This window comes from Mytilus edulis, chromosome 6 (genome assembly GCF_963676685.1).
Source record: "Mytilus edulis chromosome 6, xbMytEdul2.2, whole genome shotgun sequence".
NCBI lineage: Eukaryota > Metazoa > Mollusca > Bivalvia > Mytilida > Mytilidae > Mytilus > Mytilus edulis.
In genome coordinates this window covers 25,104,581-25,132,472 of record NC_092349.1, presented here as the reverse complement: position 1 = coordinate 25,132,472, position 27,892 = coordinate 25,104,581, and the positions used below count along the sequence as shown (strand labels likewise).

Below are 27,892 nucleotides of genomic sequence, written 5' to 3'. Positions count from 1 at the left end.
AGATTAGAGAAAAAAGGGGTTAATTTTTTAAAGATTAGAGAAAAATGGGGTGAAAATTATGTTTACAGAATAACAGACCCCCCATCCATACCCTCATGTATAACACATAAGACACAAAATATTTATGTAATCCGAATGAAAAGTTTCACATAGTGCCACGATAAAACTTAATCATGTGCAGACATTTTTTACCTATACTACATCACAGGAAGATACTTTATGACGTCTGCCTCGACAGGTGTAAAGCGCTGATTGACGTCACTATGCAAATAGGTCAAACGAGGTCGTTGTTAAGTTCTTTGACAATTGATTCATGGTTTTTAATTGTTAGAACGGAAAGTTCTCAAGTTCTTTTCCATAACTTATCCACTTGGCAAGGGAATAGAGCTTTTATGACGTAAACTAATTAGTTACATTAACCAAACTAATCTCTCATATACATATGACCTTTGGATCAGAAATAACTGAGAGAACATTGGCATTTAGAAAGAGATAACAAAATCATTTTAAGCATCTTCAGGTAATATTGAAAAAAATTACGCCAAAATTTGTACTATTAAAATTATTATATATATCAAGTACTTTCTACGGAAAATACGTATCGTTAACAATAATGTAATACAGTAAGTTGAGTTCTTCAACTCGTTATGACTTGTATTTGGATTCTGTGAAACTCGAACCCACCGTTGTAGTGTTTTGTAACAGATATGTGAGTTTAAATCATGCCGCTGGTGTTCTTTTTTTTTTATTTTATTTTTTTTATTTTTCCCCTATTGTGTCATGCCGAATCCTTTGACTGTTTTATATACGACACAGGTTTTGCTTATTGTTGACAGCAGTGCGATGGCCTGTGATTGGTCTTCATTCCTGTCAGTTGATAGCTGCTGGAGATTGTATAGTTGTCTACATAGTCAATCGTACCATACATATCCTCTTTTTTATAGTCTCAAATACCTATTGTGTTCAATAGTGAGTATTTTACTTATTTTGTAAATCTCAAATGTTTAAAAACTTTTGAGAATTGTATAATGCAAACTTATTATTCAAATTATCTGCTAAAAAAATCGAGTTCAATATATCAAACTGTGCTATTTTACTGTGAAGTATCATAACATTGAATAACACATTTCATTTTTTTTTTAAAAGATCATACGAAAATGTCTATACCAAGTCAGTAATGTGACCGTTGTTATCCATTCGTTTAGTTTGTTTGAACTTTTTGTTTTATAATTTGATTCTGGACTTTCAGTTTTGATTTTTCCTCGAAGTTAAGTATTTTTGTTAGTTGAAGTTTATACTGTTCAAAGATAAAACATGATTAAGAACAAGAATGTGTCCTCAGTACACGAATGCCCCACTCGCACTATCATTTTCTATGTTAAGTGGACCGTGAAATTCAGGTAAAATCTCTAATTTGGCATTAAAATTAGAAAGATCATATCATAGAAAACATGTGTACCAAGTTTGAAGTCAATTGGACTTCAACTTCATCAAAAACTACCTTGACCAAAAACTTTAACCTGAAGCGGAACAGACGGACGGACGAACGGACGGACGAACGGACGCACAGACCAGAAAACATAATGCCCCTCTGCTATCGTAGGTGGGGCATAAAAATAAAAATAAAGATAAACGCTTGTTGTAGATATTTCTACTCCGCAGAAGCATCCAAATGACAGAAACAAATGAAATTAACTATGACAGAGGAGGGATATAGACGCAATGAATACATTCAAGTGATTCAACGCATAAAAGTAAAAAACATGTGGTAGTTACATAACAAAAAACGAGCAAGTCATTTGGTGTACCTGTCTTTTATTATAAACCCATTATTGCTTTCTTACAGAAGTTGGTTCATTTCGTGGTCTGTTATACCTGCTTTTAATTAGAAAATAAGAACTATTTGGAGGTATACATGTATGGATATGTCTTTGATGCCAGTCATTAAAGCCCCATTAATAGAATGTTCTTAAGATTGTTTTTGTTAAGGTGGGTGTAATACCTAGCAAGGTAAATTTGTAAATACTCTGGTTAATCATGCTAATGTGTTCTTAAATATATTTCATACATACTAAGGAATAAGTAGCCCGCCTTAATGTAATATAAACGTGCAGAACAAATGTCGTCGTTAAAAACGTATAAATATACACATGGCAAATGTGCATGTAGGAGTCACCATTTAGTTAATGTCCAGTGGCAAATATTTCTTGAATATTTATGGCGAGAATACTTCATGTTAATACCACACTGATCATATATTTGACGGTCACCACTGCCCGACAAAGAAACTTCGATTGACAGAAGAATGTGTTGTAAATTCTTTTTTCGTACCTTTCCTTTTAAAAAATTAAAAAGTATCGCAAACGTCTGTGTGAGTTCAAGCTCGATATTATATGATGCGACTTCGATGATGTTGATGTGAATACAAGCTCGATATTATGGCCCGATACAACATCTGTTAATTAATTAGCCATTTTAAAAGAATACTTTGTGATGCATTCTTACTTCTTTTTTTTTAAAAAGCGTACACTAAATTATTCGGAATATTTTACAACGTCCAAAAACAATTGACAATTCAATCAATTGCTGGGAAGCGTTATTGTCATATTGGGTTTCGAACAATGTAACTACAATGTACTCACAATTAACTTTTTTAAATTCTTAAATGGAAAAATACAAAAAAAAAAAAAAGGAAAACCAATTATTTCAGACTTACATCACAAACTATAAGTATAAACGTTCTTAATAGAGTGTAAGAGGATAATGATGTTTTAACGGCATTTTTTAACAGGGTGTATAATAAGAAGCAATAAATGGAACAATCGTTAAGTCGAGTAGTCTGTTGTCGCCATGCAATCTATTTATAATCACGATCATCAGAAAGGTTACTAGAAATAAGTGTCACAGAACAGTAGAATGTGTTAATGTAATTGCCACTATTTTATACATGAGAGCTCTTTAGAAAGTAGTACCTTTATCTGTCTGTTAAAAGTAACTCGTCATTAGCAGTTTCAATGTTAGTATAAGAGAGTATGGATTGGGTTTATAGATAGAGAATAATTGGCCAAATCTACTTTGTTAATATAATTGTCAACATGCTATACATGAGTGTGCTTAAGAAAGAAGTGCCTTTATCTGTCTATCAAAAATAACTCGTCATTAGCCGTTTTTTGTGTTAGTATATATGAGAGTATGGAATACTATCTTGATTGGCCGATAAAAGTGACTGCCAGCTTGAGTCTAGTGAGTATGGACGGGGTTTATAGAATATAGAATAATTGGCCAATTCTACAATGTTAATGTAATTGTCACCATTTTATACATGAGAGTTCTTAATAAAGAAGTGCCTTTATCTGTCTATTAGAAAGAACTTGTCATTAGCCGTTTTCTGTGTAAGTATATGAGAGTATTGGTGTTATAATAAGAAGCAATAAATGGAACAATCGTTAAGTCGAGTAGTCTGTTGTCGCCATGAAATCTATTTATAATGATGATCATCAGAAAGGTTACATGAAATAAGTGTCACAGAGCAGTAGGGTGTGTTTAACAGTTAAGTAATTGTCACCATTTCATACATGAGAGCTCTTAGAAAGGAGTACAATTATCTGTTTATTAAAATCACTTGTCATTAAACAGTTTCGTGTGTTAGTATAAGAGAGGCGGATGGGGTTTATAGAATAGAGAATAATTGGCCAAATTTACAATGTTACTGTAATTGTCATCATACTATACACGAGTGTGCTTAAGAAAGAAGTGTCTTTATCTTGTCTATTAGAAATAACTCGTCATTCACAGTTTCGTGTGTTTGCAAACGAAAATCTCGGTGGGATTTATAGAATCCAAATCTTCAGCAAATTGGCAAAATATTTAGGAAAAAAATAACCTAACAAAACAGAGAAAAGAGAATAATGGATTGCGAAAATATAAAGAAGAGAGAATAATGTGCCACAAACACTATCGAATAGAGAATGCTTGGCCAAATCTACAGAAAAGGAACATAACAATTTAAGAAAAGAGAAAAATAGACAAAAAAAAATAAAGAAGAGAATAACAATAGCACAAACTGTATAGTAAAAGTATACTATTATAGTTGGCCCAAGACCACAATTAATGACCCGGATTTTCGTTGTCTAATGACCCGGCTTTTCGTTGACGAATATAGTTCCTTTTAATTAGAGTGTATTTTTCCTTATTTTTTTCTTTTCCCTCCTCATTTCTTAGATTTTTTTGGGTGGAAATGAAAGAAGAGAGGTGAAATAAATTTTTGGATGTTGTATTTAAACTGATTTTGATATGGAATGCGTGATTAAGCCAAGTGTTTACAGTTTTCGGAACATCTCTTGACTTGTCAATACGGGTATAGATGTGTATTGGCAAAAGGAGTAGGTTCAGTAAGACCCCTTTTTGGCCACAAAATATAGCAGTTTTACAAAATTGTTAAAATGTAAACCTTTAGTTATTTATTGGACAGTAGAATGCTTCTGCTACATAATTTTTTTTTACAATAAAATGCACATATATCCGGTACTAGCACCATTAAGTCATGCTAAATTACTGAAATCCTCATAATTCTAGCATTTTAGTTAAATTTTAGACGGTTTTCGTGTAAAACGAAAGTGGCCGCATTCGTGTTCATCCTTAATATTGAAATGTAAGTTGTATTTTATGATAATACATAACATATATAAAGGTTGAGGATGAACACGGATGCGGCCACTTTCATTTTTACCAAAAACCATCTGAAAAGTGACATTTTTCGGCATATTAGGTAGATTTTTCATATTTGAGCTTGAATCGGATCGTTTTTAATGGCTAAATCTGTTAAAATCTTTCACATAAACTAATTAATTCAAATAAAATAGACACTTAAGTGTTTAAAAAGTGGTCAAAATCTTTCGTCAGATGAACCTGAAATTTGAGGCCAAAATCGGTCCTTACCGGACCTACTCCTTTGTAAAAGTGATTGGTTCAATCTTTCTGAATTTTGGATATATATTTGGACTAGGACTATACATTACACACACAAAAAAAATGACAAAAGTGCATGGTGCAATTTTTTTAATGATGCAAAACATTATAAAGAACTGATAGAGGAATTAATTGTGGTATGTGGCCAGTTATATTACTATAAATCGATCGTTTGTATAAGAAGACATCTGGTATACTACCGATCACGTTTGTACCTATCTTTCATTGGATTTTTATTTTATCAATTATCTGGGAGTTTACCACTTTTATAACATATAGAAGATGGGATAAAATAAGAGGTTCTCCTTCTATACCAGTTGTGATAACAATAAATACAACACAAGTTAATTTTTTGGGGTTGTGAAAAATTTACATTTATTTTCAAGGAAGTTTTGTGCTATTGACACGCGCATTCTGCCGAAAAAGAAAAAGAAAGCCTCTAGAAATTTTATGAATATTTTACATTTGTTCTTTACCATTATACCCATCAAATCTATTAAAATCAGTACCCAGAGAGCAATTATATGAATTCCCACTAAGCATGTCACTGTTTTCTATGATATACACTACAGATTCTATTTTGGTAAAATATGAAATCGTTAACTTTAATTTCTCCTTATATTCTGAGAATTATTCTATACTATCAGATTATTACATGTCATTTTTCATATCGCATGTATTATCAGCCCTAGGTTCAATATCAGCCCAATAGCCGCATGGCTCGAGGGCTGATATTGACCGAGGGCTGATAATAGATGCGATATGAAAAATGACATGTTATGATCTTTTTATCATATGCTTCAACGGTAGAGAAAAATAACAGATTCATATATTGATCCTTTTACGTGGTTGCCGAAAAGAAGTTGAAAGAGTAAAAAGTTCACGGACGTCGGATCCAAAATTTGATACATTCAATATGAAATCTTTCTATAATATGCCTCAACAGAGAAAAAAAAACACATTTTAATATGGACGAATCTTCAAAAAAATAATTTAACAATATACATAATGAACATTGTTTGGAAAAGTCAACTTTTTTAAAGTAACTTTCTAAATTATGTTTCAGAAAAACTTAATTTAATTTAATTATTTTACACAATATACTTTCCAGTATTCAAATAATTGTTTTGTACACTACTTTGTAATGTTTTTCACTGAAAACGTAGCATTGATGTGTATTTTCCGGAATTTGCCGAGTATCACCGGAATGCCATGTGATAACGTTACGGAAAGGCATGTGATAACAATCGAAACATGTGATAAACTTTTCATATCAGCCCGCTAAGCACCAATTCGAAAAATATGGAAAATACTTTACTTTAATGCTATTATCATACGGTAAAAATCATATGTTATTTAGTCTAAGTATATGATAATTATAAATATTTTATTGTCAATAATATTTTAGAATGCAAATGTCTTGCAAATTTATATTCTTTATTACTTTCACAATACTTTCATTTACATTTTATAATCAAATTTCAATAAAATCTTTCCAATAATTATTCCATCCCAGACAATAACCAATAAAATACTAACAAATATAGAAATTTATAAATATTTACAAAGGTTAAGAGTTAAATATCCGCATGTAGAAATATTTCACTGCAATATACATATTTATATGTTAATCTTACCTAATTAATATACAGGTAACAGCGAGAACTCGTTAATTAACATTCAGCTATCATCATTTGATCAAACTTCAAGGTTGACACATCTGCTATTTTCTTTGACTTGGGAGGTTTTTTTTTCAAGCAGATGAAAAGAAATAAAAAAGCTGCCGAACAATCAAACAGACTTTGTGATTGAAGTTCAGAGAACAGACTTTAATAACAACGAAATTTCCATATAATCAATAATGGATATTGAACAATCTAATTAAAATATTGATCTCTGATTACGTTATACTACAAACGTAATCAGAGATCAATATTTTAATTAGATTGGATATTGAAAAGCTAACCAGTGAACTAATAAAAATGAGAATAGAAATGGGGAACATAATTTCAAAGAGACAACAACCCGACCAAAGAGCAGACAACAGCTGAAGGCTGGGCCGTCAACGCAGTGAGAAAATCCTGCACCTGAATGTGGGCCTCATCTGGTTGGTATAAGCCCTCGCAGAGTTATACATCATTACAAGCTTTTTAAGGCATAGAAAGAAAGTATTTTATATCTATATCATATCTTTTTTAATATATCATTTAGTCACTAGCGAGAGCATTAAAATGCATATTTTTGTAAGGTAAATCACAGCATTAAGTCTGATACAATATATCTTAATTCGAGATATTTTAATTTACAACATTAAAACACGAAACTTGCCGAGAGTTTTAAAATATAAAAACAACACGTTATAAATTTCGTGCGTTCTAATCGATTCTCTGAAGTTTCAAGCTTAACATAAGAGAAATATGGTATTGCAAGATACCCAGTAGAAGAGTCATGTTAGCTTTTTTAAAGATCTTACTTTACTGAACATTATTGCTGTCTACAATTTATATCTATCTATAATGATATTCAAGATAATAACAAACAATAACGTGTTCCCAGTACACGGATGGCCTATCCGCACTACCATTTTTTGAGTTCAGTGGACCGCGGAAATGAGTGAAATCTCTAACTTGGCATACAAATTATAAATATCATATCATAGGGAACATGCATGTGTACTAAGTTTGAAGTGGATTGGACGTCAACTTCATCAAAACTACCTCGACCAAAAACTTTAACCTGAAGCGGGAAGACGAACGGGCAGGTGAACGAACGGACGGACGCACAGACCAGAAACATAGTGCCCATAAATGGGGCATAAAACTGCAAAATTTCCTTAAAACTACTACTATAGTGGCAGCAACCCAACAATGGATTGTTAGATTCATCTACAAATTTCAGAGCTAACAGATCATTACCAATTGAATAATTTTACCCCATGTCAGATTTGCTCTAATAGTTTTAGTATTTGAGGTATAGACGAAAACTGTATTTGACCCCTATGTTCTATTTTTAGCCATGGTGGCCATGTTTGTTGATGGATTAAAACTTCGGATAAAATTTATAAACAAGATACCCTAAGAAACTATTTCGCAAAATTGTTTAGGAGTCAGCTGAGGCCCACCTCCGTGTGCGGGATTTTATCGCTGCATTGAAAACCATTGGTGGCCTTGTGCTGTGTTTTGCTCTTTGGTTGGCCGTTTGTTGTCTCTTTGACACATTCCATGATTCCATTATCTATTATATCTCATATCTGTTTATATTTTTCTTTAATCAATGGTGTATTTTCAGAGAATACTTATTTGCGTACAATCAAAACTATACATTAATTAATTCTGTAGTAACAACAAATTACAACAAACGGTTAAACGTTCCGCCATGTGAAAACCAAAGGTGAACTGGCTGGCAATCATAATATATATATCTTAACCTTGTGTCTTGTTTGTGTATGCTGGACAGATTAAGATGTATGTGCATTCTTTTCGAGCTTCACACAAACTTCAAAGAAGGATAGGAAAAAATAATCCAGGGGAGCAACCATTTCTTTTTGTCATCTGCTTGACCACAATAATCGTTCCTCAAATTTGGGGTCAGAGTATTATTATGGGGAAAAACATACCCCCCACCCTCCTGTAGTTAAATTGTCGTTTCCAAATCCCTTTTAGACTTGAAATAGACCGTGTTTATAACCCAACAAAACAAAACAGGCTCAAACACCGATAAGTTCGTGTTTTATGGTTTTGGGAACTGTTTTCGTGGACCCCCTTTTTTCCAAAATAAAAAAAAATCAATAAGATAATAAAAAAGACAAATCTTTTTCGAAGTATGAATTGCATTTGATTTTTTGAAAGGAAAATATACATATTTATTGAATTCAAATAAAATTTTGAAACTATAAAGATTCTCCCCGATTACAGTGAGTTGACTGTTAGTGTTGCTCTCCACCAATTGCAACTCATTCAAAATTTTGACCAAATTGCAATTTGTTTTATAAAATCAAATTGTTCAACTGGTCAGAAATTTGAACCAACTGCTGTAGAAAACCACAGCCAAGTCATGAAAGTGCAAGGTGATAAAATAAAACATACTTACAATCCTATAAGACTTTAACTCCACTTTAATGATGTTGTGACAAAATTAGTTTATCAGTTTGTATAGTTATATTATATTCATTTCCATGCTGAAGGGGAACTGTTTATTTTGAATTGCTATTAAATTGTCCAAACTAAGCTTTCATATGGTTTTTCTTTCTAAAAGTATTCTATATTTATAAGAATAAATACAAGAAATATCGACAATGAGTATATTATTTAGCAAACGGATGCAAAAAATAAGCTTAAATCCCTTTTTATAAATGAATATTTGCGTTCGATTACACGCAGTACAAATTAAGCAATGAATATTTATAATGGGAATAAATATCTCTTTTTTTTATGGAAAAAGAAGAACTTTATTTCTAATTATGGGTCCCAATGGGCTGAAACATTATATCATCAATAGTTTTCATGATACAATACAAACAATGAGATACAAAAATAATGAGAACAATCTTCTGTTAGCAATAAATAGGAAAGTATTATGGTTTCCTAAAAACAGCTGACACCAGGGGTGATACATTATGGACCATAGGCATGTAACATGTACTCTTAGTTACTAGATCTCGTTCAAACGAGATTTATTTTGTAGCCTGCATTTGTTCCTCTGTAGATTATCCACGTAAAATTCAAAGTCAATTGAAGATTTTTGTCAACTAGAATCCATTTGTACTATGAAAAAAGTGTTTTTTACCGAGATCTGGCTAACGTCTGTTGAAAAGAAAGTCCTTCTATCCAGCCTTTAGAATGAAAGTAAAAATGTGCATGCAAGTCGTGTATGAATCTCTTATTCCAAAGATTTGTTTTCAACGGTATTTTTAAACGCAAGGTAACATATTTTTACTATAATCATATATGACACAGAATTGATTATATTAAACATTTGTGTTTTGACCTTCGCATTGTTGAAGAAACAGTAGGAATGCTGATGACACCACACCTAATTTAGATGGTTCACCAGAATCCTTAGATGCATCTCTTTGTGTATTAAAACCATATGCTGAATGATCTGGTCTCAAGATGAATTTTGATAAAACAAAGATAGTCTGGATTGGGAAAAACAAATATAGCCAAGATACAATGTGTGTAAAATGGGGATTGGAGTGGGGTTCCAAAAGATTTACGCTCTTGGGTATTAAACATTCAGTAGACTTTCAAGAAATGGAAACACTATATATAAATTTTGAACCCAAATTTAAAGAGATACAAGTTGGTCTAACAAATACTTATCCCCAATTGGAAAAATTACTATAATTCAAAGCTCAATCACCTATTTCTAACTTTACCAAATCTCAATAATGGATTACTAAATCAATTCATAAAAAAAATATTTTATTTTATTTGGGATGGTAAACCAGACAAAACTAAAAGAGAAACAATTGTCCAAATATATGAACTGGGTGGACTTAACAATCTAAAACAATACATCAACGGATTAAAACTAACTTGGATAAGAAGAAGAATAAACAAACTAATAACTATTGTAAGTTACTAACTGGTACTGAGGGCCCTCATGGGGTTTTTGATTATGTGATTACTTGGCCGTTTTTTTAATGATTATTTGATTATTAAGCCAAATATTGCATGATTATTTGATTACCTAGGACTGTATTTTTAGTTTATGATTATTTGATTACTAAAGATAAGCAAATATTTAATGATTATGTGATTATATTGGCAAAAAAATGGTGATTATGTGATTACTAGGACCCCCCCCCCCCCATGAGGGGCCTCATTAAAAGAATTATTCTTGGTAGGTCCAAGAACACAAGTAAGAAATCCTTTTTGACAGGTTTTTAATGCTTGGACTGAACTCCAAACCAAAGTAGCTATTAAGAATGAATATGATTTTACTAAAAGTGATCCTTAATCCTAAATAGACATAATATTATTTGGAATAAAATATACAGACTGCCATTTTACATTACTAAAAATTCAAAATTACAATGGCTTCAATACAGGATTAATCACAGAATTTTGTGAACTAATAAATTACTCTACAAAGTTAGAGTCTCACAAAACAATAAATGCACTTTCTGTACGGACTCAATAGAAACTATTGAACACATATCATGTATTCTGGACATGTCCAAACATTTTTGATGTTTGTGAAGAACTTAATAAATGGATATATTCAAAAGTCCAAATTGAACTACCACTTAATTTAGATATGTCTTATTTGGGATATTAGAAAAAACAGGGGGGGAAAATACATAAGAAATCTCATAATACTATTAACTAAATATTATATATACAAAACAAAAATACAATGTGGACAAGTAAATATTGTAGCCTTAAAAAATTATCTTAAGGTAATTTGCTTATAAAAATAAACCATTGCAAAGAGTGTACGGAACCCCTGGCTCCAACTAATAGAATGATTTTATAAGTTAACTTTCACGTAATAAAAAATGTCTACCCAATCCATGCTACCTCAGATTAAGATTCTCTGTTCTTTTTTTAAATTCTTATTATTAATATTATACGTTTATAGAAGGGTTCAAAATATCAACTTTATGTACTTGTTTCGATTTTGCTGATGAACTATGAACTTACTTACTATTATTTTTATATATGTAGTTCTTATTTTCACTTAGTACCACCCGCATGAGATACACATGTGTGTTCTAACCTTAGCATTGGTGAAGAAACAGTAAGAATGCTTTGACTTGGAATTATTTTCACTTAGTCCCATCCGCCAGAGATACAATGAGAAAACAACAGATGCATAGTCATCATAAAACACAGAAAAGACGTACTGTATGAACAGTTTAACCTCATCAAGGAAAATCATCAATCAACCATTATATGTCTACACTGCGATTAGAAATACCACTGGAAGTTCAACATTCAAGATATCAACTTGTCTATAGCAGCATGGTACTCTTTGTTCAATCGTTAACGTTGTTGCATTTCCCCTTATATCGGCTCATGTGACAGATGTTTAAATGGACTATGACTGACCATTTGTCAAAGTAAATGGTGATGTAAACCCATAAGTGAAACCAAATTTTGGATTGAAAGATCCAGTTAGATCTGAACAGATCTAAATATGATCTCAATATGATCTCAATATGCTAAATGAGGAACTTGGTGAATTTTAATTATGGAACTTAATATATATATATATATAAATATTTTTAAACGCGTTGTATATATTTCTATGTTTACAATGTATTCAAGGTGAACCATAATGATGATAATTCTAAACAGGTTTTCAGAACAAAAGATATAGATTTCATAAAAGAATCCACCAAAAAAATGCTATTCATCTGAGTTTAAACAAGTTGCTTTGACAAGAGAGTCATTTATACCTTACCAGTATGAATCGGGAAAATTTTGAATTTGTTATTTGGAAATTGAAAGGGGCAGATACAAAAATATGAAAAGAGAAGAAAGTTTCTGGGAGAGTGTAATTTGCAGACTATACAATGACAAAACAAAACTTTACATGTCTTTACATCCTAGTACCTAGTGTACATATGAGATATTATACTTTAAAGATATGAATTGAAGGAAAGCTGACCCTACTTCTTGAATCTATTTTGTAATGGTTTATCAGCGACAAATTTCATAGTGTACTTACTGATAAATTGGTGTAAATAAAACGATAAAAGAAATAAATATAATAAAAAGAAACAATATGAATATGGAAAAATGTGTAGACGATTATATAAAAGATTGACTAAAACGCACATAACCTGCATTCTACTGTATAGTATATAGAAATGTTTGTGTTGATATTAGTATAAAGATTTACGTACAGTTGCCAATGTTATTATTTAACGCGTCTATGGATTAATTATCCCGTCGAGAAAGGCTCCATCGTTACAAATCGCTGCTGATACATATATGTTTCACTTTGCAACAACTTATGAAAAATCCTAAGAATCCCCTTTCCATAGAAAACAAATAGCTTTAAAAAACGACAAGAATTCATAAATTAACTTTTATGTAAATTAAAGGAAAGTCACAGTCAAAGATTTTATTAATATGAATTCCAAAATGCATTGAAGTTATAAAATAAATGAAGTGCGATTATCATTCTCAGACTCATAATTCCACTAATCAAAATACTGGATTTGAGGTATCGAGCACTGTACTCAGATAAAATAATTGTTGATGGCTTAATGTTCAGTGGCAAATATTTCAATTTGTGAAAGGCAAAATTGTACTGGAAGTACTAAGCAAATATTTACGACCGTAGACTACAGAACAACAATCATCAATTATTAACGATTCAATTACTGCTCATTTAAGGGCATATAGTTCAAACGGAAGTAATATTCAAAGAGTTAATTAATCGGTTTAAATTCGGCCCTCTATAGCTTGCTGTTCGGTATGAGCCAAGGTTCTGTTTTGACCTATCAATGTTAACTTTTCATATATTGTGACTTGGATGGAAAGTTGTATCATTGTCACTAGAATCTTCTTTTTTATATCAATGTATTTTGCAGACAAAACACTCTCATAAATAAATGGTAAACCTTTAGGTATGCTTTCCTATTTGAATGAGAGGGATCAATAATTTAAAAAGAAAAACTATTTGTATACCGAAGTCTTACAAAATGACTAAATTTATCAAACATATCGAATTTGCAGTTTGGCAATGTTTATATAGTGCCTAAAATCTCCCGCTCTGGTACTTTGAATTTTATTGTGCATGGAAATACCATTTGCTTCCTTTTTTATTATCATGAGTAAAATGAGTTAACCTAATTGTTTCACATTATCTGCTATGCAGTACATTTCTCTAAATAATTGGTCGTTTTCTACAGGGACCCTTCAGTTAAGTTAAAATTCGGCGATGCAGAACTAACAATTCCTATTTTTAAAATAATTACTCCCCAAAGTCTTCACAGAGACACTTAATATTGCAAACCTTACTAATTGCCGTACACAAAACTCCATAGTCGCAGTTAACACATATATGTGAGAAAAATTTCAACTGCACAGTAATACAACTTTTAGTCAACCTAAAAGATACTTGTGTAAGACGTCACTAGATCATTATTAGTTTAAATTATTAGAACTAATCATTCTATCCATCTTGTATGGGATAAAATTTATAAAAGTTGAGCCTTGATCCAATCGTTTTGTGTGAACATAATTGTTTTAAACATTAAAAGAGAAACATAATTTCAATATATATAGGAAGATGTGGTGTGAGTGCCAATGAGACAACTCTCCATCCAAATAACAATTTATAAAAGTAAACCATTATAGGTCAATGTATGGCCTTCAACACGGAGCCTTGGCTTACACCGAACAACAAGCTGTTCTAATTCGGCATAAATAAGCTGTAAAAGAACCAGCACAGTTTTTATGTGGGTCTTTAACGCTAAAATCAGAAACATACACATAAACCAAAATTTAAAAACAACACAAAACTAACAAAGGCTACATATGTTACGGACTTGAGACAGGCGCTAAAACGTCGCTGGGTTAAACATGTTTTGTAAGATCTGAACCCTTCACCCATACCTATATCCAATGTGGAATAAACAAACACACAATAAAGAGGCCCCTCATGGGGGGTCCTAGTAATCACATAATCACCATTTTTTTGCCAATATAATCACATAATCATTAAATATTTGCTTATCTTTAGTAATCAAATAATCATAAACTAAAAATACAGTCCTAGGTAATCAAATAATCATGAAATATTTGGCTTAATAATCAAATAATCATTAAAAAAACGGCCAAGTAATCACATAATCAAAAACCCCATGAGGGCCCTCAATAAAACGCGCAGTGAAAAACCATTCTTTACCTTTTAATACAATCTATTGATACGAATACACCTTATGGAAGTACACCACTAATTCATGGTCCCATTACTTTCTATGTTAAATTCCTCCATTTCAACCAGGCACACCTCTTTCATTTTAAGTTCAAATAAAGTGGCAATCATTGCATGTCAAAGCAACACTTTATGGTGTCTTCTACTGAAAAAATCAACATGGCATATAAGAAAGAACTGGTTCCCAGAACTTCGGATGCACCAAAACAGGTACTTCAGATCTGACAAACAGACAAAATGTACCCTCTTTTTAAAATTTGCTGCAGTTTTTTAAATATTTAAAATTAAAAGTCCAAAAGTGTTCTACAATGATCACCAGTCCTTCAGCTTTCATTTGATGCCAAAACTACCTAAATATCCTACATATTTTGAAAGTTACACTCATGCGTAGGAACTATTTTGCGTTAAATATGTACTATGTGCTTTCTGGCCGGGCCCGAATTAGTGGTGTTACACCTTATCGCTATTAGCCTTATCGGCCGGCCGGACCCGGCCGCTTGAACTTTTGACGCATACAAAAATCACTTTTCCATTGTGGCGTCAGATATTTTGTTTTATGACGTCAAAATTTTACGGGAACCTGTGTGATATCCAGTAATAGCGATAAGGTGTATAAAAGGTTATTATATATGCAGGTTTACAAAAAAAAAACACTAAAAGATGAGGGGCCAGCTGAATCACGCCTCTGGGTGCGGGATGTTCTCGCTGAGTTGTAGACCCATTGGTGGCCTTCGGCTGTTTTCTACTCTTAGGTCTATGTATTTGATTGAGGTCTAAGTCAACAGATTTGAAAAATTTAAGAAAAAGTTAAATATCCAATTCAAACCAAACTCGATTCAAGTACTTCTGCCTTGCAGTGTTAGTTGGGGAAACAATCGAAACAAGAACTTAATTACCACCATAATTCAAGTGCGTCAGTATTGTTGCGCAATTAAGAATATTTATTGTTTCTTTTTATAGTTTTATTGAAAGAAAAACGGTCCACTGAAGGCTCAGAATTTCTGCATTTTTTACCGCCCTGTAATAATATCTACAATAAAACTTGTGTACGAGTAATGATATCTTGAACAACATACAAGATAATGAATACTAATATTTAAAAGAAGATAGTTATATCCCGGAGTGTTCACTTCCTATAATTGGGTGTACGTGTATGTGGCAAAAATATGGGTCATAATTTTGCGAGATTTTAAATAAAAATTACCCTCCTTTTTATAACATACTATAATAAAATGCATTACATTTGATTACTTCATACATTGATTTGGGGTATGTATGAACTTCATATCATATAAATATGCTATTCGGAATCTTTAATGGTCAATATTATAATAAATTAATTAAAAAAACCAATTCAAATAAGATCCCAAATCAACCCCGGACATTTGTCTCCTGATTTGTATACAAGTTTTTGTCATTCTTTTTTGCATACTTATATAGGTACTTTTTTTTTTTTAGGAAATAATGGCACACCCCGACCAAAAAAATATTTAAGTAATCCCCCCCCCCCCCCCTCCCTGTAGAGTGTAATGTAGTATTCGTGTTTTATTTGGGAAATTTATCAGTATTTATTTTTTTTTGGGGGGGGGGGGGGGCTCAATCAATTAAAAAAAAACACAGAAACAGAACAGAACCAAAGGAGCGTGTAAATGTATTCAAACATAATTTTAAATTCAATTAGTTGTTTTTTAAAATTAGTTTTCACGTTTCATGGATAACGTTATATAAAAATATTACATTTTTCCCAATGTGTGCGAAAATGTGCAAAAGCAATGTGCTGCATCACCAACACACAAACTAATGTATTTCAATAATGTAACTTTAGGGATTAAAAACATAATTTTTCTTGTATTTTTCTATTAAATCAATCTTTAATTATTGTTGGAAGCTTGAATACTTTGAATCGGTGAAATATTCGATCGTTTGTCTAAATGGATTTTTTTTTAAAAACCATCGAATTTATCACCAAGGGTGACTAAGGAATATAAATAGGGCACTACAGCTAAAACATTTGCAAAAATTCGGTGTCTGTTTTGCTTGGCGGGATGTACAAGTACGCACCCACGTCCAGTCAGAATGAGGACATTAAATCCAGTGTTTCGTTACAAGTCTATAATTATGTTCCTATTCCAAATACACCAACCTTCAAGTGGCAGTATAAATTTCACGATCTACGACACATACTATAGGACCTACCTATTGCTTTTAGTTTGTTCTCGTCCTGAACGTGCATGAAACATTTGCCAGGGGACCTAAAGCAACCAACAATCAATAATTTTTTTAGTGAGTCTCGTGTTATATTGTACTTATACCTTCCTTTCGATGGCATATCAGTAAGTTATTTATTAGTGAATCAAAGTTTTCGATGTTGTGGCAAGAGTGTTTTCATTGTATGGTCGTGCAACAAAAACAAAACAAAACTTAAAATTCAAAAAACTTTTGCCAATTAAACTTATTATGACAAATACATATATGTTTGCATCTTAAAGATTGGCGACTCGAAAAAGTAAATCCTATTAACTTTGAAAAAGCTGTAAATTATTTATAAAGAAGTTTACCGCAGTTGTGTTTAATTAGAACGTTACAATTACTAAAAATAACTCTCATTACTTATAACGAGCGGAAATCATTAAAGAATATGTCTGTCGTTTCATGGGTGCGGCCGTCGTCTTGGTTTTATTATTTCGTAAAATAAGATTTTATAAGAAATGTTTCAAGGAGACTAAATTTGGATAGAGAGTTGTCTCATTGGTTACTCACACCACATCTTTATATATCTAAAACCAATACGTAGGTCTTATAGCTGAGGTCGTAGTTCGTGGAATTTATACTGCCACTTGAAGTTTGGTGTATTTTGGATAGGAAACATAATATAGCCTTGTAACAGGCCACCTATGGACACACAAACAAGTTGTTACTGTAGTGCCTTATTTATATTCCCTAGTTCCTTGGTTATAAATTCGATGTTTTTTTTATTTCATTTAGACAAACGATCGAATATTTCACCGATTCCAAGTATCCAAGCTTTCAACAATACTTCAAGATTGATTATATAGAAAAATACAAGACAAATTATGTTTTTAATCCCTAAAGGTACATTATTGAAATATATTAGCTTGTGTATTGGTGATGTAGCACATTGCTTTTGTACATTTTCGCACACATTGGAAATGTAATATTTTTATGTAGCGGCTTAGGATATATAGTGTCAAGAAAAGACGTGTGAAGGAAATTGACTTATAAATATTGTGGATGCCAAAGTAAAAGATGGGTTGATAAAAATATTGAAAGGCCTCTCCGTGAAATTAGCAGATAAAATGTTTGTCTGTTTTTCAAACTGAAACAAATGTTAGATCGAAATCAAACATTATTGATAAAACATGCTCGTATGATACATTCTATAATTGAGGTGTGTAAATCCTTTTTCTTAAAATGGCGCAATGAATTTCTGTCAAACTCATTTTGAAATCTATCTTTATAATGATGTTTTCACTTTGTTTTTTGTTTTTTGTATTTTGTTTTTTGCTTTTTAACGGTATGATTTACCACACAGAGTTGTCGATAAAATAATAATTTCCACAATATTACCGTTAATATGATTTGATTTGATTGATAATGCTTGATAATTAGAAGTACATACAGGTATACATTAAAAGAGGGACGAAAGATACCAAAGGGACAGTCAAACTCATAAATCTAAAACAAACTGACAACGCCATGGCTATAAATGAAAAAGACAAACAGAAAAACAATAGTACACATGACACAACATAGAAAACTAAAGAATAAACAACACGAACCCCACCAAAAACTAGGGGTGATCTCAGGTGCTAAAACGTTCAACAAAGTTACCGATTTTGTAGTAGTATTATTGAATTGTAGTTAAACTGAAATTATGAGGGAATTGTCTACATGTCATCAGAAATGGTAACAGTAAACTTATATATACATGCATGTATCTGACATAATTATGCGTGGAAGGGCTTTCGAGAAATGGTCTTAGAAAGTTTTAAAAAATGAGTATTTCTTGTTCTAACTTTTTACATTCATTCGTTTCGTTTATAAACATAATTATTCACGAAATCAATGTTTAATTTTCTACGGACATTTTTTTCAATATCCTGCAGGAAGACAACTATTGTATAAATAACAGAAATACAAATAATTTTTGCCTTTGAAATATTGGTTTTTGTACAAATAAAGTATCGATAAATAGTAAAGAAAAGATTTCTTTTTGAGTGACAGTTCATTTGAGGACCCTCTTGGTGTCGATTTCTTTTAACAATCAAAGACACCATTTGTGGATTTAAGCACATGACTGAACCTTTATAAAACCAATATAAAATTCTGTAGATTTTTTTAAAATATCAAATTTATAATAGTACTCGTTACCAAATAGAAAAAAAGCTCAGTCTTGCTCGCTTCTCGTCCTGTAAGCAAAGCCCATACAACTGAATTTTATATTTTCCGACAATGTACACATATTGTATATTTAAATCCATAAAAAAATCACGAATCCAAAATATAATTGCTCAATTTAGTATTTTTTGTAATAATAAAAAATAACACTTTATGATTTGATGCATGCATCCGAAATTCTTTTCTGGATTTAAGTAAAAGGAGATAAATCATTTTTGCTAGCCGAGGCTTATGATACACTCACATTCTCTCCAGGAGGGGAAGGGATCGTAACCCTTGGCTAGCGAAGATGAAGATACAATACAAGGGAAAAATGCACCCGACAGTTCAATCATGAAATTGTGTACAACGACGCATATATATGCTATCTTAGTGCATGTATGTGCACCCATATATCCCCATTAATTACGTTGGTGCATGTATGAGCGTCTGGATGGGGTTTGTGGACCAATAATATGAAGAGAAAATTATCAAGAATGGAGAATGATGGATGTGCAAGTATAAAGAATAACTGTTAATAAAATAATTGGGTAATTAATACAATACTGATTACAGAAACGACGGAATAACAGAATAAAGAAAAATTTAGCTAATTACAAATTAAAAAAACAACAGAAAAAATATTTTCATGAGAATTTACAAAATCTGTGCTCTTTTAAGAGAATATTTAAAAGATACAGAAAGTAAGGATCCATCATCCAGTCTCTGTACTACTGCATTACTGTCTCTGAAAATTAATACTGATAAAAACTTCGAGACATATATAAAATTATAAGAAATAAACTTACCAATGGTCGTCATTACGGTGATGGCAAACAAAAGTGAACTAGCAAAGGACCATTGCTCCTCCGTTTCTAGATTGTCTTCCCCTGCATTACTAAATCCATTTACTTTCGTAGCTATGTATACTTCCGTTTGGAATTTTGTTAATAATTTATCTATTTCATCTGCAGTGTCATTGTATAATTTATCCATTAGAATTGCAGTTTCATTGTTGCTAGTTTTGTTATTAATAATCAATTTAGAAGCTAGCTTTAAAATTTGGGTTTTGGTCTGATCCCTTTCGTTCATCACTTTAATTTTTGTTTGCATTTCGAATGGACCTTCTAACAATTTGAATATAGTTCCACCTAAAATAGCATATGCCACCATTAATGAACATAGACCTATGTGAGAAAAGAGAAAAGCCACAAATACTTTACAATAGTGTAATGCCTTTTTACGTTTTTCACGAAAAACTTCACTTTGTCTTCGCTTTGCAAGTTGCCCATGCTTGTGAACATACGAATCTGGCATGGGTTTGTCAGAGGTCACATCTGATTCTATGATATCAAAAGACAATTTTTTGTCGGAATTGGGAATTTCCCTTTTGATTTCGTCTACATCTAAGATATCAGTTTCTGGTAAATAGGAAAGAGAACCTACATTGAAAATAGTTTCATTTTCAAAGTAAAACGAAGAAAGATATTTTTCTCTTTCAAGGTCAGATTCGTTTGGTTTGTCTGAAACCTCTGGCATAATATCTTGCGACGAAACTGCAACGGACTCTTTTACATTTTGTTTTTTCTCCGCTTCATCACCAGACATTTTGTCTTTTTTCTTTTTTCTGTGATTAGCAATTTTTCTTTTCAATGCTACAATTGCTAAAAAAGAAAGTTTTGATTTCTTTTCCGGTTCATGTGTTTTTTTCTTCTCGTTTTTACCATGTGCTTTAGTGGATGAAGATGGCGTTTCATCTACATTCTTTCTGTCTGGTAATGGTGATTGCTTTGGTGTTTTGAATTCTTCGCTTTCTGATGAATTATGTGAGGATTTTTCATCTAAACACTTTTCACTTTGTACAATTGATTCAGTGTCAGAATCATTTTTTATTTCAATTTGAATAGGCTCAATTATCACTGGCACGACTGGAGCAGCTAGATCGTTCTCAGATTTACTTCCGGTAATCTTACCGTCACTTTGAATGTCGAGTAAATTCAAAGACGTTTGTATACTCCTAGACATAACCGTATTGACAGGTATATCCGTTTCCGTTTGTATATCCTTAGTTGTAGCTTCAGGGTTGAAATCCTTGTCATTTTTATTTTGCACAGATATTTTTTCGTTTTTAAAAATTTCAATTTTTTCCGTGTTTTCAGAAGCTTTTCCAGATTTTTTTCGTTCTCTAGAAGCACTCCGACCAGAAAATCGCCGCGGTGATTTGTAACTTCGTCTGTCGAAACGTTTTTCCTCTTTAATGTTTTTAAATGTGTTTTCTGTTGTCGAATTATCAGTTTTATTGATTGAACCTCGTTTCGCCATCTGTGACACTGTTTTATTTAAACCCAATGCAGTTTGTTTTGTATTCGGTAGATTAGATTTTGTCATTGTTGATATATTGTCATTTTTACTATAGTTATAATCCTTTTGATCGGTTACATCCTCGCTCGTATTTAATGTACTTTGTAACTTATTTTGATGACAACTATCCTTTGTGGTTGATGGACTTTGTAGTCTTTGTAAACTAGACGACCTAGATGACGGCGATGATTGTCGTAGGTTAATAAATGCAGAAAAAGATTCTCTTTGGTTTTCAGAATCTATGAATTCTTTTGAATGGGAACGCCGGTGTTGATGGGTTTTGTCCAATTTTCTTCCCCGTTCTTGCTGCCTTGGTAAATGTTTTGTTTTTTTATCTGAAGTATTACTCAATTGTTCTCCGCGATAAGGTATCGCAGAATCATTAGTGGTTTCAGTTGATTGTGAAACATGGCGGGGCAAATGAGTTCGTTTTGGAATTTCAGCACTTTTTGACCTTGATTTCTTTCTGTGGTAATCTGCTGGCTGGTCTGAATCATGAACAATAATATCAGGCAAGGACGTTTCGCTTGAACCACTGCTTAAAAGGCGTAGTTTGGATGGAGATTGCTCTCTTCTGGAATGTTTCTCTTTCATTGCATCTTTTAAAGTCATGCACCCAAGTCGAGTCCGCGGTTGCAATATAGGATCAAATTGTGTATGAAGTGGCATTTTTTCTGATAAATCCAATTTTCCGGTTTCATAAAAGATGTCTTCTGTACTGACACGTACATCATCGTTTGAAAGTTTGTGAAAATTGGAATCCGACTGTTTTTTGAATAAATGTTTTAAAGATCGTCTGCCGCTTTGTCTTTTGTCAGATTGTTTCTTGCAATCGTTATCAGACAATGTTGAAGTGGTTATTGGCTCCTTGGAATTTGCTGTGTTTGGTAAATTATTTTCAACAGTCTTTTTCCGATTTTTTCTCTTTTTTCTTTTTCGTGGCGATCTCTCAGTTTTTGATAGTATGTTTTCTTCTTCACTAGATTCGGTCATTTTTTTTCCTTTGAAAAACTCTAAAACAATTTCTATTTACCTTATAATTTGTGCTTACATGTAATATCCAATAATATAATCCTAGCTGTTATTGCAATAAATAAAAGTATCCAACATTTTACAACAACTTTTTTTCTCTCAGAATTTTTAGGATAATAACTTATCAGATTTTTTTCCTCATGAAATTCCGTCAGTGCTTGGTAAAAACAAGTGCCTATAGACACTTGCGATTAGTAATTTGCACAAGAAGTCGCCAAAAATAAATTGCTTCACTGGAAAAGCCATCTAAATGATTAGAGAATATATATTTCCATATTTCAAAATATGATGCATTAGAAAAAATATCATTCATTAGAAAACTTGTTCACTTTCCCTCACTACTCTATCAAATTAACAACTTTCTAATTATGTATTTATTTATTAGTTGCATACATATTGATTTGCGCGTGCTCGTCTGCCTATCGTATTGCAGCAGGAATAATTACCACTGCAGCACGTGCGATCCGTTTAACGTAGACTATATATCCGCGTCATAGAGAGATAATGACGAGAGAACAATGAATATGAACTGCTGGAGAATATTACATTTTATCTTTTAACTATTTTGCAGAAAAAACAAACGCCTAAAGAACCATCACATAAAAAGCAGACTTAATATACGAAGGTGATATCCCTAGTGTATCCTTGTGCTATTTTTAAGTTCTTCTGAACTGTTTTGCAGATAAAGCATGAATGGTTCATCAATAATGACCTCTGTTGTCAAAAATAGATGTAACTTGTCCTTCAGTTACCGACAAATATATGTTTCAATACAGTATACGGTGAAACATTTACATTATTAGTATTTATAAAAATAAGAAGATGTGGTATGATTGACAATGAGACAACTGTCCACAAGAGACCAAATGACACAGATGTTAACAATTATAGGTCACCGTATGTTCCTCACAAATGAGTAAAACCAAACTGCATAGTGAGCTATAAATGTAGGTTTCTTCTTTCCTGCCATTTGCCCCCAATTGTCCAAATACGAATTTCGTGACGGATTTTAAGAATTATTATCCTTCACTTTCCTGGTTTATATACCTGCAAAAAAGTAAAACAAAAATACAAATATCAAAGAAAAATTTAAAAAAAAATTGTCAAATGGCAAAATCCAAAACTCTTATAAATCAAACGAATGGAAAAAAACTGTCATATTCCTGACTTTGAACAGACATTCCTTATATAGAAAATGACGGATTGAGCCAGGTTTTATAGGTAGCTAAACATCTCACTTATATGAGGTAAGTAATGCCCTTTAATGTCAGGTTCCAAACAGTCATTTTCGGCTACCGTTAGTGTCAAATTGGTTAAAACTTTACCGTGATTCGTAAAAATATCCTTATCGTGATTCGTCAGAGGTCTCAAATAATTATCGCTACCGTAATTTTTTGGAAAACAATTAACATGGTTCGTCAAAATCAGTCGATGTTTTTAACGTCTAAAAGAAAGTGTACATTTTATCGTCATACACCAAAAAATACCGTCAGCGTCATTTGGCAAGAATTTTTACCGTTATTCGTCATGAAGGTACCCCCATTACGACCTCTTATATGACTGCGCATGCTATAAGCAATTACTAGTTTTAACTGTTCAAGCATAATGAATGATACTGATTTTTAACATTTCTAACTATTGTAAATAAGTATCGTGTTTTTATCCTGATCTTGAGTATCCGATCTGTCCTAGTTTCTCACCCGTTTATGTCCCCATCGAAAGCATTTTTAAATCTGTACTTATGTTATTTCATTTATTAATTTGCAGACTGACTTCCGTTCGACTTTGAACCCTTTCTCCTTTAATTCAAGATCTCAATCGTACCCTATTATTCTTTGAAAACAAAGAATCTTTAACAAACATACTTTTTGTTGCTTAGCCTTTAATATATCCATACTAAACACTTCTTTTAGAGAGCGTTCAAAAATACCTTTCTCTTATTTTAAATCATAAATTCATTTTCTGAAAATAGAAAATTCATCGTTCATTACCTGTAGATGACAAGCTAGTGATTTAAAATGTACAAAAATCGTGGTAAAATCAGGCAAATGATAATTTATGCTGGTTATCATGGTGGGGGACATGGTTTTATGAGTTTCTATGTGACATATTTCAAGGGAAAAGTTCGACCTACACAATATTCGTGTGTTTTCCCAGACAAAATAGTTTGCACTGTATCCCAGTCGACCCCTTTTTACAGAACCTACCTTTACATTTGTCATTTCTGGGCTTTTATAGCTGACTATCCGGCATGGGCTTAGCTCATTGTTAAAGGCCGTAAGGTGACCGTTAGTTGTTAATTTCTGTGTCATTTAGTCTCTTTTGGAGAGTTGTCTAATTGGCAATCATACCACATCTTCTTTTTTATAAATACTAATTAGGTTATAATTGTTGAATTTGTTCTGGTCCTAAATAAGCATATTGTATCTGACGCTGGGCCGTCAAGCTAAAAAAAAATGCAGAATAGAGAATAATAGACAAAATGTGCAAAATAAAGGCTAAAAAAAGAGAAAACAGGAAAAATCTATAAAGAAAAGTGAAAATTAGGGTGCTCAAATTCGAAGAATAGAAAAAATCAGACCAAATTTATAAAGAATAGAGAAAATCGCCCAAGAGACTGAAAATACAGAGATGGAAAACGTAAAATCACAAAAATACTGAACCCAGAGGAAAATCTAATCGGAAAGTCCATAATCACATGGCAAATTCAAATGACAAAACACATCAAAAACAAATGGACAAGAACTGTCATATTTTTTACTTGGTACAGGCATTTTCCAATGTAGAAAATGGTGGATTAAACCTGGTTTTATAGAGCTAAGCCTCTCACTTTGTCGACAGTCTCATCAAATTCCGTTATATTTATAGTTAAAAAAATTATAAGCCGATAGAAATTGAAATACTGTATCATACTATTCATTTTTTTCAATCCTGTTACATTAGTTGTATCAATCTTATTTACACTTTTCTTTTTTTGTCTTTTGTCAGTCTGACATCTAGAGTTATGGGACTTAGGCCATTTTTACCAGATCAGTGTGAATTTTATAGTGTAATATGTCCACTTTTGATAATATATATTTGAAATCAAAGTACAATCGTCTATCTCCCTATTCAAATATGATGCGAGATTTCTTCGAACTTTTATTCAGTTTGTGAGTTAATCGCCCCGATTTACACACCAATAACCTCTAGAAAAAAATGTGTTTAATCCTCTTATATCAAACAAATGATCTACAAGACAAGATCTTCAATTTGTTTGTGTAATTGCTTTTTATCTTGAAACCACAATAGAAAGAGGAAAACTTAAAAAGAAGCCAAAATGTCCACTAATTATTCTATATTGCTAAAATTGTCGGTGAACTCTGTTTAGAGTTCAATGCATATGCCTTTAAATGACATTTGATTCCATATTTTGTGTTCATATATGTTATCTTGAAAAGAAGAATAGACGAATTGATAGTTTAAAAAGCAAAAATGAACAGCAAATTAATTAAAACCTTTACCAAATTGTTTCATATATACACATATGTGATTAGGAGCGTTCATATCAAAAACGAGATATAACATCCTAATTAATACTGCTATGATGTTTATAAAGCCCGTAAAGATACGACTCGCTTGTTATTTAATTGATCATTTGAATAAACAGTATTTGTTTTAATTAAATTTGTATTGGTTTTGGCTGGACAAGTGTTAAAAATGAATACATGGTTGATTAAGGTGGCACCAAACACCTTGACTAATATTAATTTAGCTGGTTTAATTTTTATAAAATTGGACAAAACTATATAAAAAAAATGAACCAACCACTTAAGGTATAAAACCACTAATTCAGGCCCGGTCGGAAAGAACATTCAAGAAAGTAGTACATATTTTTAACAAAATAGTTCTTATGCATAGCTGTATCTTTGCCAATTGCGGGTATATTTGGTTATTTGTGGTATCAAATGAAAGCTTTGGGACTTGGGATCACTGTAGAACCCTTGTTGAGAGATTTATTTAAATTATAAAAAAGAATATGAAATTTTGATAGAAGAGCACATTTGACCTGTTGTTCAGTTCAGAAGTTCCTGTTTGTGTACTATCAAACTTCAGGGAACCAGTACGCTCTAATATGCAATTAAAGGTATGTTGATTTTTGCAGCACAAGTCAGGATAAGGTACCGTTTTGACATGAAATAGCTGCCACTTTATTTGAACTTAAGACAAAGAAGCCATTAATGCTTGAAATTGCAGAATTTAACATAGAAAGCAATTGGGCTATGAATTAGTGGTTTTACACCTATTAATGATAATTTCTACCCAGTTTTGTGTTTTTAGAATAAATTATTGCAGTCGGTCAAAATCTAGTCGTTATAATCGTGATCCATGGATTTTGAACGATAACTGAAGTTGATTACACAACTTTGGTACTTTTTTGTCGAAACTTTGATGATATATTACCATGTTTCCAAGTCTGACAACTTAGTGTGTGCTAGCTTTCTGAGACAAACTAAGGATCTTGTTGAAAACTGTTTCTACAAAACACGTACCATCACATGGTAGCAATCTGAATAAAATATCAATTGCAATTATCGTCCTTTAATATGGATGTTTGCAATTTTCTCAATAATTTATTTAATAAAACATGTTTCGACAATTATATTTGAAAAGTACATAGAATGATAAAAAATCATCATGCAAATGATAGAAAAATATCATAAACATCCTTCTGTAAGATAAAACTGCAAGAAGTCATTTGTAAAAATACCAAAGCATACAACATTATGGTTGAGATTTAAAGTTTCATGTCAAAGTCAAATAAACTTGCTCCTCACCTAATGAAGTTTAACTGAAGGTGAGGGTGCCGCCCTTTGATATTGGTAGACAATGGTGTTCTCCTGGATATACTGTGATTTTTCACAGCGGAGTAGAACATAAGCATTGCTTCTGCCAGTCATCATAGAAGTGGACTAAGTCCTACTGGGTTGTAAATTGCCTAGGAGGATGTCCAAGGAAAGGTTATATTTAATGGTAAGTAAGAACGAGAGTGAGTGAACGAGCTGGATAGAGTGGGTGAATGAGCTGGAGAGAGAGTGGGTGAATGAGCTGGAGAGAATGAGCTGGAGAGAGAGTGGGTGAATGAGCTGGTGAGAGAGTGGGTGAATGAGCTGGTGAGAGAGTGAGCTGGAGAGAGAGTGAGCTGGTGAGAGAGTGAGCTGGAGAGAGAGTGAGCGAGCTGGAGAGAGAGTGGGTG

At 32.2% G+C, this 27,892-nt stretch overlaps 1 protein-coding gene across 1 annotated transcript in view; it reads right to left on the bottom strand.

Annotated features, from left to right (window-relative positions):
* LOC139527397 (uncharacterized) overlaps positions 1–23,107 on the bottom strand; it is a 32,745-nt gene extending 9,638 nt beyond the window's left edge. Inside the window, exon 1 of the mRNA XM_071322811.1 lies at positions 20,073–23,107. Coding sequence (XP_071178912.1) covers positions 20,073–22,617 — 2,545 coding nt within the window. The 5' untranslated portion in view covers positions 22,618–23,107. The remainder of the gene's footprint in view (positions 1–20,072) is intronic.
* Positions 23,108–27,892: the final 4,785 nt, after the last annotated feature.